This window comes from Capricornis sumatraensis, chromosome 8 (assembly GCF_032405125.1).
Source record: "Capricornis sumatraensis isolate serow.1 chromosome 8, serow.2, whole genome shotgun sequence".
In the NCBI taxonomy this organism is placed as follows: Eukaryota; Metazoa; Chordata; class Mammalia; order Artiodactyla; family Bovidae; genus Capricornis; species Capricornis sumatraensis.
This window is the reverse complement of record NC_091076.1, coordinates 64270709-64285556: the sequence shown is the minus strand read 5'-3', so window position 1 is coordinate 64285556 and position 14848 is coordinate 64270709. Positions and strand designations below refer to the sequence as shown.

The 14848-nt window shown below is 39.8% G+C and overlaps 1 protein-coding gene across 1 annotated transcript in view; it reads left to right on the top strand.

Moving 5' to 3' along the window:
- Positions 1 to 14848, top strand: part of SYNRG (synergin gamma) — an 87499-nt gene that overhangs the window by 45730 nt on the left and 26921 nt on the right. Inside the window, exons 14-16 of the mRNA XM_068977413.1 lie at positions 37 to 99; positions 4197 to 5144; positions 13443 to 14036. Coding sequence (XP_068833514.1) covers positions 37 to 99; positions 4197 to 5144; positions 13443 to 14036 — 1605 coding nt within the window. The remainder of the gene's footprint in view (positions 1 to 36; positions 100 to 4196; positions 5145 to 13442; positions 14037 to 14848) is intronic.

The following is a 14848-nucleotide window of genomic DNA, read 5'->3' as shown; positions in this document are numbered from 1 at the left end:
CCTAACCTTAATTGAGCTTCTGTCTTTTCATCATAGAGCCTGGTGATAAATATAGTGCTTTCAGAGAGCTCGAACAGACAGCAGAGAGTAAATCTTTGGGTAAGTTTTTGACTCCTTAAATGGATGAATTATTCATTGTTAAATATGAGAGTTTTACGACTCTTTCAGTAACATCCCAAACGTTCTTTTACTTTACTGTTTGTAGCTGTGTTTTTGTTTTGTTTTGTGGCTCTGGAAATTACAAGGAAGCGAAATGTGGTTCAGTTATTGGAAATTATTTTCTAAAAATTAGGGCAGACCCCAAATTGATGCAATTTCCTTTGAAGACAGTGCATTCCCTTTCACCGGAAGCCTTCAAGTCACGCTAGGCTCCTGTGGCCACTTTCAGTTATTTTAACGCTCAGTAAGACTTGGAGCTATTGGCAGAGCGGCAATCTGTGGACTGTGCAAAAGGCAGCAGCAGCCAGTCTATATGATGCCTCAAGATTTTCAGAGTGAGCTGGAATTTAATGAGAAGAGTGAGAGGGGGTTTGTGTGCCTGTGTGGTTCCCATCTCTAATAGAAGGACTCAAATAGAGTGGAAGGGAATTTAGAGTGATAATTTGAGAGCCATATATGTAAAGACTAAAAGTTTTATTTGTGGCAAAATCCTGCTAGAAACCTCATGTGTAGGATTTAGATAATCCATAGGTCAAATGATGTCCTTCAAAGCTTAACCCACGCATGCTGTGAAATTCGTGTCCTCTACTGAAGAGTTCTTCCTGGGGACAGTGCCACATTCTACCTTTTCGTATTGGACACTCAAAGTTGGAACATCTTTCCGCAGTCATTTGTTCCAGCCTTCTCTCCAAGTAGTGGGGTGGGAAGTATACTGTTGATAAATATCTCTAGAAATATTCAATATTTTACACCTCTTAGGTTCTAGAACTGTTTCCTTGGGTTTCCTAGTAATGGTATAGGATATAACAGCTTTCTCCCTCAGTGCTTGTGTTAGGTACTAGGAGTACAAAGATAAACCCCAGAGGAACCTTAGGTGTGTTGATTTGGCATTTACTCCTAGTGTTGCTGTCATCAACTCTGGGCCAAGGCAAGTTTGGAGTCAAGAGCGTGGGTTGATATCACGGTTCTTTCTGTGCTCTGGGGTTAGCGGCCGGGTGAGGTCTGTGTTATTCCTGGGAATCGCTGTGGTGCCCCCACAGTGTGAGCGGTACACCCGAGCCCTGCTTTCTCAGTACCTTCCTGACAGAATCCCAGACAGTTGCTGCTGTTGCCATGCTTTCATTCCAGTCTTATCTTTAAGCCTCTCCATGTAGTGATGCCAACTTTGTTCATTTTGGGAGAATATATTTTAATTCTACTCTTGTTAAGAATACATTGGACTGCAAAAATTTGAATTAAAATAGGAAGATGGTTGTGTGACACTTAATTAAACCTCCTTGAAGGCCATCTGACTCTCATGGAATGAAACTTTGTTGGCTTATAATACTTTTGCAGTTGACTGGGGCTCTCATGTTAATGGTGAACTTCGTAGAAAACTGATTAGGTGAATTGATTTTTTAAAATATTTGATACAGAAGCTAATAACACAAACGGTTAAAATATTATTGCCTTGCCTTGATAAAATATTATTACTAGTCAAGTAATCAGTTTTGTGTAGAATTTAGCAGTTTTATTTCAGTAGCTCTTTGTCATTCGATTATATAAACACTAAAAAAAAAGTTGGACTGGCTTCATTACTGTTATGGCAGAGGTGTAGTTTCTTAAGTCCAAATGACCGAGTTTAATAATATTTCCTTTTTATTACCCCTATAGTTTAAACCATAAATTAAAGTAGATGCAAAAAATATACTGTGTAGAGAAGTGACACTTTTTGTTTAAGTTTTAGCAAAAAGTGATATCTTTTGAAATGTTTTTAGAGCCTAGAAAGTAGAGGTTAGGGAAACTTAATGAGGATTCCGAAGTGGGACTGAAAAGGCAGCCACGAAGTCATATGCTTTATGTACCTCCTGATAAGCAGGCTTCCAATGACTGTGGCTAATTCATTTGCCCAGAAATCTCCTGTGTTTTTGAACATGTAAGCCCACCCACTTTTCTTTTTAACCCTTTCACCCAGCTTACATTTCTAAAGGAAACATTTACAATTCATCAGTAAGTTTAGTTTGCTGTGGTGATTTCTTTTACAAAATAACAAAGTAAAACTTGTCAATTTCACAAATATTTTAAAGCAGCATTTCAAAAATTTAGGCTGTGACAAAACTGGCTGCTTGTTACCTTTTTGTTTTACAGAAATAAATGTTATCAGTGATGTACTTGCCTAAAATTCTAGGGCAGTTTTTAAAGTTTTGTATCTGCTGCTTCTGTCAATTTGTGAAATTGACTTTAGTTTTATTAGTGGTATGTATGAAAACATAAACTATAGAAACTCTGAATGCTCTTCCTCTCTTTCTAAAATTTTCCTAGTAATAGTAAACAGATTTCTCTGTATTGATAAATTATGCTGGTGGATTGGTTAAGTATCTCAGATTAGGAAGAAAAATAAGCTTCCATTATTTTCCATGCTTTTTTTCATGTGATATATCAAAGTATATATCATGTTACAAGCACAGACTATTTAAAGCCTATATTATTTTCATGATAATTTTCAGAATTGTATTTTGATTTTACATACATTTTTCTAGTTTATATGCTTCTTTATCTCATTTTTAGGGAAAAATATAATTTTAAAAAGTTAATGAGGAAATTAAAGCTTCTTGTGTTTTAGTTTATAACTCTCCAAAATGGCACTCGTATTTTTAAATAACAAGTGATGTTAGTATAGCTTTATATTTATAATTGGTTTACCTCTGGTTTTCATTACCTGGTATAACCTAGTGGATTTTATGGGAGACCTTCAGGTGCTGTTAGAAAATGGAGCTTGTTTGAACATCCTAATGTCATGCCTGTGAGTGATTACATGCTCTACTGTGCTTTCGTTGCTCAGTTGTGTCCGACTCTTCGTGATCCCATGGACTGTAGCCCGCTAGGCTCCTCTGTCCATGAGGATTCTTCAGGCAGGAGTACTGGAGTGGGTTGCCATGTCCTCCTCCAGAGGATCTTCCCAACCCAAGGACTGAACCCAGGCCTCCCGCATTGCAGGCGGATTCTTTACCGTCTGAGCCACCAGGGAAGCCCGAGTGATAACGTGACTGTGGTAATAAAGAATAGAAACCCTATTAAGAACCATGGCCCAGATTTTTTACCAGTATCTTAACTGCATCTGTTTATTTCTGAGAAATACCTTAGTACCTATTTTCTCTAACTAAAAAAGTAAATTCTGTCAGTATACTCTCTATCCCCAGAATAGCCCAGTATAAAATAAAGTTTAAATCCAACCCTCGAAATTTTTAATAACAGAATTGGTGTTCAGATGCCTTTGAATTTTGATAGGAACAAAAGCTGATTGGTGCTGTGAGATGGCTGACTTCAAGAAAAGCCCAAGTACTCATAGATTTTTTATTTTTTGAAAGATTCAGTTTGTTTGTCGCACAGCGTGGGGAGAAGCTATCAATACTTTATAATATGGCCTTAGCAAAGATGCTTTGCAAGTAAGTAGATGCCTTTTCAGAAATTTTCACCAAGTTTCCTTCAAATTAATGCCTCTGTATACTTCAGCAAAACCACATAGTATCTAACCATAAGCTTTAAGTGCCTAACTGAGCAGAGTCTTGTACATCCTATTTGATGCAGGATTCTTTGTAATATTTCATAGGTACCGTGATTTTTTTTTCTCTGATTGATCACTATGTAACACATTTTATCTTTAAAGGGCCACGATTTTAATATGCCTCTCTTCGGGTACCTCCAGCGCCCATTTCTTATTCTCCTGGAGGCTTGGCTGGGTAGCCACAGTGAGGAAACATCCTGAGAGCAGTGCTTTCAGCCAGTTGAAGGCGCTGGTACAGATTTACCACACTGAAATGAGAAAATGAAAATGATGTGATACATGTGTTCGGTTTGATTTTCATTTATTTCCCTATCACTAGCTTTCAGTGTGGAAACAAAAGGAGTACATGGTGTAGGGTATTATCAAACTAGTGGTTAAATAATGTGACGCCTGTGAGGCAAACGTCTGTAATACGCTTGTTCTGTAACGTGCTTTGTATCGTCTGCCTTTCAGCTTGGCATTCTTCTGTATTTGGTTGTGTTTTTTCTTTCAGGAGAAAACTTTGCAGAATTCAGATCTGCAGGGACCGACGATGGCTTCACTGATTTTAAAACCGCCGATAGTATCTCACCACTAGAGCCACCAGCAAAAGACAAACCTTTTCCAGCCACCTTCCCCTCAGGAGCTACCCAACAGAAACCACAAACACAAGTGAAAAATCCTCTGAACTTAGCAGATCTAGATATGTTTTCCTCAGTTACTTGCAGCAGCGAGAAACCATTGTCCTTTTCAGCTGCATTCAGCGTATCAAAATCCGTTTCCGCACGACCCCAGCCAGCAGGGTCTGCAGCACCCAGTACAGCATTGGTGTCAACTAAGACTGCTAGCTTGGCTGATGATTTTGGAGAATTCAACCTTTTCGGGGAATATTCTAGTCCAGCCTCTGTCGGGGAACAGGATGACTTTGCAGATTTTATGGCTTTCAGTAATAGTTCTGTTTCCTCAGAGCAAAAGGCAGATGACAAATACGAGGCGCTTAAAGAGGAAGCTAGTCCCGGTCCTCTAACCAGCAGCACAGGCATCGCAGGGAAGAGTGGACAGAACTCTGCTGCTCCGTCCACGAAATATGACGTCTTCAAACAGCTCTCTCTGGAGGGATCTGGGCTAGGTGGTGAAGAGCTGAAAGACAGCACTTCTTCGGGCAAGAGCGATGATGATTTTGCTGACTTCCACTCCAGTAAATTTTCCTCCATGAACTCGGACAAATCCCTGGGAGAGAAAGCGGTGGCTTTCAGACACACCAAAGAAGACTCTGCTTCGGTGAAGTCCCTCGATCTCCCTTCCCTTGGGGGCAGCAGCGTCGGCAAGGAGGACTCGGAAGACGCGCTCTCTGTTCAGTTTGACATGAAACTGGCTGATGTGGGAGGAGAGCTTAAGCATGTCATGTCTGATAGCTCTTTGGATTTACCGACAGTTAGTGGCCAGCATCCTCCTGCCGCAGGTGAGGAATTGGTGAGATTACTCTGGTGATGGTGACGCAGATGTCAGAGGTGGTTCTGTGGGTGTTCATTTACAGAAGAGGAAGGCTCTGGCTCTTAACCTTCATGAATGTCTGATAATTAACCTCTTCATTGCCAGTCCCCTTAAAGCAGTGTTGCTTTTGATTCTCTGGCTACTCGGATATGTGGTAACTGTGAATACAGTGAAACTTAGATAGCTAAAATAGTTTGACGTTTGAAACCTGACACCAGCTTGGTGTTCGAGGCACATCAAAATCCACTGCTAAACGAGCCACACATTGCCAGAAACTTTATCGAGACGTTTGCGGTGTCAGTAATGTCCCTCTGCTTCTGTGAGTGAGGTCAGTGTTTGCTCCTTTTTCCTTCTCTGGGGTATGTTTGTCAGCTGCCCATAGAGGCTTCTTTTTGGTTTGCAGAAACCAACTCATGTTAGGCCAAGTAAGTAAAAATGTCTAGCCAGGGGTACTGCAGTTTGCCACACCCCTACAAGAGAAGAAGAGGGCAAGAACTTGTGTATGGGCGCCCTGTGTGCCAGGATCTGGCAAGGAGAAAGGCGCCAGTTGTTAGTGGAATTCAGGTAAGGTTTTCAGTGCTAACACTATGACTAGAAGTATTAGATTGTAACAGCTCTGTAGATGGTAGAATAGGGTAACTACTAACTCCCTCAGAAAGCGTTTGAGAACGTCTTAGAAGGGAACCCTGTTTAAATTCCATGTGGATTTACATGTAGCAGTTGATTGCTTCCTGTCAGAAAAACTAGACTCCCAAGTGTCCTAGTCTTTATTTTGTTTCATTCTTTGATATATATATATAGAAAGATACACCTATTTTGTGGCCTTTAATAATGAGAAATAGCATTACTGTATTATTCCAGAAAAATGCATACATGTGTGAAGGGTTCATTGTTGTTTAACCAGAGAGAGACACATAAGACACTCCCAAGTTTACAGATTCAGGCAGAAGTTGTAAAGTATGACGGCTTTTGCCATACATCAGATTGGTCAAGTCAGAAAACAAAATTACATCCATCCTTTGGCTACTGAGATGTTGGAAATGGTCTTAAACAGGGTGCCGAATCGGGAGCGAGGTCTTGGAGGAGTGCTGTGTTTCACGGGCTCTTTGCTGAGGCCTTTGCCAAGTGCAGTGGGCTGTCTGCAGGGCACCTTGTGCCCTGCGTGTCTGCTTCTTTTTTTAATGTGCTTTTCTTCAGACGTGTTTTTTTTCTTTTTTCTGTTTTGCTGCTCTTTGTTGGCTGGAGAGATTCTATTTTTCTTTTTTGTATGAGCTGCTTAAGCTACAGCAGTCGGTTGCAAAGCGCTCTGTTTTCTGAACAGTAATAGTGACTTTTTATTTTAAAATCTCATAACATCTACACTAGCCTTTTGGACTCTGAAGGTGAGTCTCTATTCTTTCACAGTGCCAAACTAGATGTCGTTATGAGATGAGTCTAATCTGGGCTTGGGATGTCTTTTTTTTTTTTCTTTCCCATTTTGGGAGGGGAGATTGGTTTCGTGACTGAGCTTGTTCTGATTGACTTGTTAAAATAATCTTCTGTGCTCATGTCCTATTATGTATGTTTGGAACATTCCCAGCTTGGAACCTGTAATGTTCAAGCCAAATTTCTTCAATTTGAGGATATTCTTAAAAGCGGATTGTTCTCTCCTTTTGATCTGTAAACCTCCTGTCCGAAAGGAGCAGTATCCCTTTAGAGTGGTTGTAAAAGGGGTTGAAGTCTGACCAATGAGCGGCATTATTCTTGAGCAGAGTGCTATGTGAATGTACTGGAGAAGGTAAACTACAGAGACTTCTCCAGTGCAGTGTGGTTTTACATTATCCTCATCTTGACCACAGTAGCTCTTGCTCTCTTAGATTGTGGATTAAAAGGTACATTTTGTCGGAGAAATAAGAAGTGAGCCGATGAAGAGAGAATAAGACCTAGTAGTTTATCTCTGGACCTTAATCCTGTTTGGAAACCCTAACTTAACTCTGAAGGGGATACTGTCTCTTTTAACTCCTGCTATGATTCTTTGTATGGAAGGTAGATAATACTAATAACATTGCCTGATTTCTCTGCGTATGATTACATTTAACCCTTTGAGCCCTTGCTGCATATAATTTCAACTAGGCTGCTTTTGTCCCCACCCCCACTCTCCCCCCACCCACCCCCACCCCCACTAAATTGAATCTCTCAGCACTAAAGCAGCTTGATGTGCAGTCATTGAGATCATCTGGTTTTGTTGGCAGCAAGAGCTGACCCTCTTTGTGACACTGTCAAAGGGTTAGCAAGACTTCTGTAGCTACCTACTTACCTACCTGTAAAGTAGCTCTTCTTTGACTTTGAAAATCTTTGTATTTTAATCAGCGCCTTATTATTATTTTTTGGCTGCTTTTCTGATGTCTTTTTTTTTTTTTTTTCAATCGGGACATTTTCTGTGTGAATGTGCCTTTTCGAACTTGCTTTGGTATATTCCTCTGCAAATACTGATCTGCATGCTTATTCTGATGACTTTTTTTCCAGCTCTTCTGTATCACTCTCTTTTGTGATCTGTAAGTCCTACATTAATAAATAATTCTTTGGCATATTTTGAAAGTGTGGGGATGTGTGTAATTTATACTTCTCCAGGGTTAGACCAAAGAAAAATACCTGGTCCATATCAAATTTAAACCCTCCTGTGGTTTGAGGGTTTTTTCCTTTTTGTTTATTTTGTTTCCTCAGACACCTTTTTCCTAAGAAAGTATTGGTACATTTTAGCCTTTTCTTCTTGTAATTCTACTGATATAACTGTTTAACATGGCACTGGATTAAAATATAACTTAAAACATTTAAAAAGTATAAACCGTACATTATGTTACATGTTAGAAATTTTATTCCTTACCTCTAGTGACAAAACTGAGTTGATTTTATTGCTTTGTAGACATCTTGGAGCCTGCCTCAACTAGGAGTTAAACTGAGAAAGGAAAGACCTCAGTTTAGTGTTGGGGAAAGAGGGCCACATCTGTTAATAACTAGGTATCTATAAATTAAATTATCAAATGATATTGAGATGGACTTCTGAACAGAGTATATGTGAAACAAATTTAGATAATCTCTGCAATGGGAAGTGCTCATTGTTAATACTAGGGAGTCTCCAGGACTGAATTTGATTTGAGTTTGAAATTGAGTACTTCATCCTCTAACTGTAGGATGCATTACCTTTCCAGCTTCAGAATGTATTATCAAGTCACCTTCCTTTGGTCTTTTTTAGCTTAGTCTGTGAGGCAAGTTCTTAACTCTGCATTTTTAAGAAAAGAATTTTTTTTTAGAAAGACCCATGAAAGTCAGCCACAAAAGTAAGCCAAATTTGGGTGCTTTTTTTTTTTTTTTAACCATTTTAGAGTATAATAATAGTGAGAAACTTTGGGGAAAAGGAGTTATTTCCATGGTTTTAATTTTTTTTCTTATATTTTGACACTTCCTTTTAAAAAATTGAGTCAGAAAGGAAATTAAACCATTGAAGGTGAAGACTTTGAATGGGATTCCTGAGAGATTACTTTCAGTAACTGAAGTATGCCTTTGCGGGGGAGGGTGCGGGTGTGGAGATTGCATATTGAGACTAAGAAAATGTGGGTCTGCCCTTCAAAATATTGTGTTTTCCAGAGCATAATGCTTTAGCAAGTTGAATAATACTTGGTTTGCAAAACCTTGTGTAATCATATTATGTTTTAATTGTGATCTGTGCTAACTAATTTGGAAGAAAGATTTTGTGTAGCTTCTATCTAGCAATAATATCAGTTGCCTTTCTTTTGGAATGTTCTTGTGCCAGTCTTTTGGCTTTGGTGAAGGAATTCTTTCGTCAGTGGAGTTTAGTGGTAGAGTGGTCCATCTGGGGCTGCTTCAACTCCTTTCTCCTTTAAGTCAGGCTGGAGAAAATGAACATAACTGTGCATAAAACATAATCACATTCAAAAATTGAGCAATTACTCAATAAAAGTAACACTACTTTTTAGGGAGAAAGTTTTGATAATACATATAACAATGTAAACTCACAATAAAGATTTGAAGGAACCCAAAAATACTATTTTGTTTACCCCCATGCCAAGTAAAGTGAGATGTGGTTAGTGCCTGACTTCACGCCTTGGCATCTGAGAAATTATTCTGATGTATTTATATTTTACACTCACTCTGTATTTCTCATTAAAATCCCTACTGATTTTTAAAAGTGATAATTTTGTCAATATTAAGCTGGGCTAAATCCTAAAGTAACTCAAAAAATCAAGCCATTTTATTTTTAAAGAGCTTCCAGCTTCGTTTTTCCGTCAGTCGAATGCTTTTCATAAGTTGTTTTGGAAAATGTTGGCTGTATAGGGTCACTGTATATGGGGTGATATACATAGGAGGTTCTCCTGGTCGCTGCCCACTCCCTTGCGTGGCCAAAAGGCTCCAGTTGTAATTGCCATCTTCTGTGCTCATTTAATGTTTTTTTAATGAGATTTTTTAATGATGACCATGCCCCACTGTATGTCTTGGCACTATTCCATGGCCTTTTGCCTCCTCCAACTAAAAATATCTAGAGGATTACCTTTTTTTTTTTAATTGAACTTAAAACACTGGCCCAGAAACCTGCAGGTGCTTACTGATAGCCTGACGGCACTTAAACCTTAGATTTACAAGGGTCCATACAAATGAAGAATGGTAGGTTTCTATGCAGGTTAGAAAATACCAGAAGGCGATTATACAGAAGCATTTTATGGCCTGTCATGCTTACACTGTGATCACTTTCATTCCTGTTTTCTTTAACAACACCGTCTGGGTGTTTGATCCTTAAGACAATACAGTCAAACCAGGCTCTACAGTTAACAGAGGCTGTGAACATGGCTGATCTCAGAAGGAAGAGTAAGACCAGAAATGGACAGAAGTTTAAGTGTATAAATATTTCATGACTTGCTTTGCTAAAACGGAGTTTGGACTAAATCAGTATTGGAAATTCCTTACCCCAATGAACATTTTTATTGCTCTGTTAAACACTGAGGATTGGTGGAATTTGCACATGTATCTCTTTTCTTTTTTCTTTTTCTAAATGCTTTTCTCAAAAGCTAGTAACTCTTAATCACCTGGGCACATGCTTACAGCTTTAGGAAAGATCCATGGAAATCAGTGTGGCCTTCTGTGTCCTGTAGTGGCAGCTCACATTCTTTGTTCCAAGAAATTCCTTGTCCTCAGGTACAACATCCGTTCAGATGGGATTTGAATAGAGGTTATGGGAGAGACTGATGGGGTTACTTGCCAGCATAAGGAGGAAAGCCACGTCTTGATTTGAGACCCATGATGGAAAGCAGATTGTGCAGTTTATTCCTCTGGCTTGGTAATAGGACATTGCTGGTTGCAAACAAATAAGTATATTAAAGCACACAATTTGGTGCATTATGTGTGTGCAATTGCAGTTCAATCCAGCACAGCCCAAGAGTTGTCCAGTAGAACTGGAAACGCAGTAATGATTCTCTATTCCTTTTATTGCATCCATTCTGTTTTCTTTTCCTTTTTCTCCTTCAGAATTCAGCTGTCAAATTGAAAACTCACCTCCAGTAACTTCAGTGTTACAATATAAAATGTGGGTTATTCCATGTTATTTTTCCATCACTCATGTTGTGGGTTTTACAGAATCTTTAATATTTTTAAGACCAACATACAATAATACATCTCATTTGATTGCTTAGAAAACAGAACTGTTAATATGGGAAATGAAGAATTTTCTTGGTTTAACCTACGCTTAGTGAACTGATTTACCACACCAAAAAAAAAATGGTTTACTAATATTCACCATGCCAGGAAATACAGCTCATTTTTACATTGCTTATAAAGTGCTATGGTTTAGGAATACAGTGTTCTTATGTTCCTTATATAATAGCAGTGCTTCCTTTTGTGTCCAAATGAATTGCACTCTAGTAACTTTCTTCTTTTACACTGTCTAGCCAGTAAATAAGCAAAAGTAAAATTCAAAAATCAGCCTTGAGGTTTAACTTTCATATATCCTGTATAATTACTCTTCATTATGTTTTAGAATACAGAATATTTCCATTTTAGTCTTTTGTTTGGTCATTTCTGTGAGTTGTTCCAAAAGGCAAAATGTTGTGTTTATCATTCATAGTAAAAATAAGATTTGTTGAAGACCTAAAGTATTACACAAAATACTTGAAAGCTCTTCAACTAAGGTGTTCCCTTAGTGTTTATAATGCCTTTTACCTGATTATATTACAATCATTTCTGGTTGTTGTTTTTTTTAAACTTGTGTTTTCTTGTTGCATGATTGCACAAAAGGATCTTTTTTATTACCATAGCAACTTAGTTGTGGTTGAACAAGAGCTTAACTTTTTATTAAGTTTATCTTTGGCCTCCATGAAAATTGCTACCAATTTAGTAGATGAGATTCTAGGGGTAGGTCATAACATCGCTTCTTCAAAGAGCTTTCTGGTGGGATCTCATCATAGAAAGTTCATGTTGTGACACATTCTTCTGAATGAACCCTTTGCAGACTCACTCATCTTGTGTTAAACTGAATCTGCCTTTTGATTGAATTTCACTTAATCTGAGTCAGGGAACCCTCTGATCCCTTTAAATAGTGGGGAGAACAAACACTACAGCCGGAGACTAAGAAGGCATTCTGTCTAAAGTCTTGTTTCATTCATTCTAAGCTGTATGTTTTCACCTAAATCTCTTTTTTCCCCTCCTGTTTATATTGTTAGTGCCCTTTTCCTAATGGGATTGAGAGAAACTTGGGGTGCACTATTAGGGGAGCAGTGTCAGGAATGGCTTCCCTCTCATAAGCCAGGCGGCATCGCTGTGTAAGAGAAACGAGGAGACCCAGTGTTGGCTCACCTTTTAACTGAGTTGTGAGAATCTCGGTCACAGAACTTTTCGAGCATTTTCCTCGTAAGCCCTTCTTTTGGTTGTCGGAGAGGGAGTCTTGCATTTGGCTTTCTTACCTGGTAGACAGTGACCAAAATGAGACCAAATGCATCTTGGCCAGATTCAATGGACCATGGTGCTGGAAGGTGGCTTCTCCACGCCAGTATGACTCAGCCCCAGCTGATCTGGCTTCAAGAAAATGGGCAAGAAATTTTCTCTACTGAGACCACCAAAGTGAGGGGTTGCCTTTGCACATTTTACTTGGAAACAATTCCATTTTAAGCCCTAAGGCAGGCAGCTAAATTTCACATTGAGGCTGGTGGCAACTGTGCTGTACAATCATTGCTGTGCTGCTCACTAGACTCTGGGCTGGCCCCTTTACACACACTATCGTTAATGTCACAACACAGCCCTTCCAAGTGCCTGCTCTTTTTTTTTTAACATAGAAGCAAGCCAAAGTTGAGATATTAAATAGCTCACCTAGTGTCACACAAGTGGTAGGTTGCGCAGGTGGGAGTTGAAGGCAGGTCTGTCTGAATTAAAAATCTATATTCTTTTTGCTGTTTGGTGCCACCTCTTAAATTCTTTAAATATATATTAAGCGTGTAAAATGAGTCTTCCTCCCCAGCGTTTCTTTCTTCTTCTTTTTTATGAGGAGGTTACACGTAGTTGAAAGAGAAACAAGAGCCCAGGAGGACCCAGACCTTTGATTCTATTTGTTTAGAGGCTAAAGTTAGCTTAGATTGATTTTTTTTTTTCCCCTCATACTCCCATCACAGCAGTATGACGTCCATAGTGACCAAAATAACAACTGGGTAAGTAACTACTTAATTAAAATCTCATATTTGGCCTTGCCTAGACAGAAACACCTAGTAATTGGTTAAAAGTTAGCTATAACATTTTTTTTCGTTTAGTTTCAAGATAGTCGATTTTTAATTAGTATGTCATATACATTTCATATGAGCATGTTGTAAATGAACATGTTCCAATGAAGTCGAAACGTAAGAGTCTTGTTTGGGGCAGGGAATATTGTAAATACATTTTCAAGTTTACAAGTGAATAGACATTTTATTAAATGACCCTATCCTTCTATCAAACAGTATATACATTGGTGGATGTATATCATCCTGTCTTTTTTTTTTTAGGAACTGTCATACCGGAAGAAAAGGACTCTTTGTTACTAAATATAAATGCCAGCTCAAGGCTGATGTGGGTTTTTAAAGATCAGATTTTACAGCCCAGCTCCTTTAATTTTAGTACAAGCTCTAAATTTAGTCAATTCCAATATCGCATGGAACTAATCAAAGACGCTAGACATTTTGCTTCTGCAGAGTTTAGGGCATTTTGCCTACCTGGTGAGCTTGCCTCTAATTGTGGGGTCTTATTTCCCTTTCAGATATAGAGGACTTAAAATATGCTGCTTTTGGAACCTACAGTAGCAATTTTGCAGTGAGCACACTTACGAGCTATGACTGGTCAGACAGGGATGATGCCTCTCAGGGCAGAAAACTGTCCCCATTTGTCCTCTCAGCAGGAAGCGGAGCCTCCGCAGCTGCCTCAGTTCTTCAAAAGAAAGAGACTTCGTTCGGCAGTTCCGAAAACCTCACCGTGACATCTCTCTCCAAAGTCACAACCTTCGCCAGTGAGGATCCTCTTCCAGAGACCACTTTCCCAGCTTTCGCCAATTTTAAGGACGTGATCCCGCAGGCCAGTGAGCCAAAGGAATATGAAAGCGGGGACTTCAGGGATTTCACCAGACAAGACCTGCCTGTAGGCGAGCGGAGCCAAGAGGCCGTGTGCCTGAGCCCGGCCTCCAGCAGTGCTTCTCACGACACCCCCAAGGAATGCACAGATGACTTCGGAGAGTTTCAGAGTGAGAAGCCCAAAATCAGCAAATTTGACTTTTTAGTGGCCAATTCACAAGGCAAAATGAAATCAAGCGAAGAAATGATCAAAAATGAGCTAGCAACCTTTGACCTTTCTGTTCAGGGTGAGTAGCTTTCAACACAGATTTTACATCCTGGTTTCTTCCACTGCGTTTAAGTGTTCGTTCTTTCTTAGAATAAGAAGTTGGTCCCTGGGTTAGCAGGAAATACATTTCCCAAATGTTTAAAATCAGAGTCTGTGACAACAGGCTATAAAAGAGGGTTTCCCTGAGACTGAACTGAAATTAAACCAGTATTCATCAGATGACAGCTGTGGGGGTTAAAATTAAGTGCAGCGCATGGTCAGTTTGTTGGCTTGTTTTGGGGAGAAGTGTGCTGTGTTAGAAGAGCCAGAGAAATGGTTTGACCCCCTTGTGGGCCAGGGAGTTCTGCTCTTGACCCCTGGCTGCAGAGTATGTCTTTTCATCCTGAGGTGCCATGTAGTACCTGTGGATCTGGGTCTGGTCTGCAGACCTGTTTTGATTGACCCACGCTGAAGGATTTCTAGTGTGTGAAGCAGTTGCCGATGCATAAAAACCATGACACCTCACAACCTGGATTTCTAGCTTTTCTTGGAAAGGCATAGTATCTGGCAGCCCTAGGCCTGCGTTCCCACCTCTTGATGATGAGCTGGAGCGGAGCAGCATCATCCCCTGCGGCAGATGATGTGAGGTCTGCCCTGTGTCCTGGAGCGGAGCAGCAGCATCCTCGGCAGCAGATGATGTGGGGTCTGCCCTGTGTCATGGGGCAGAGCAGCATCATCCCTGGCAGCAGATGATGTGGGGTCTGCCCTGTGTCATGGGGCGGAGCAGCATCATCCCCTACGGCAGATGATGTGAGGTCTGCCCTGTGTCATGGTTCCCGCCACGTTCCTCTC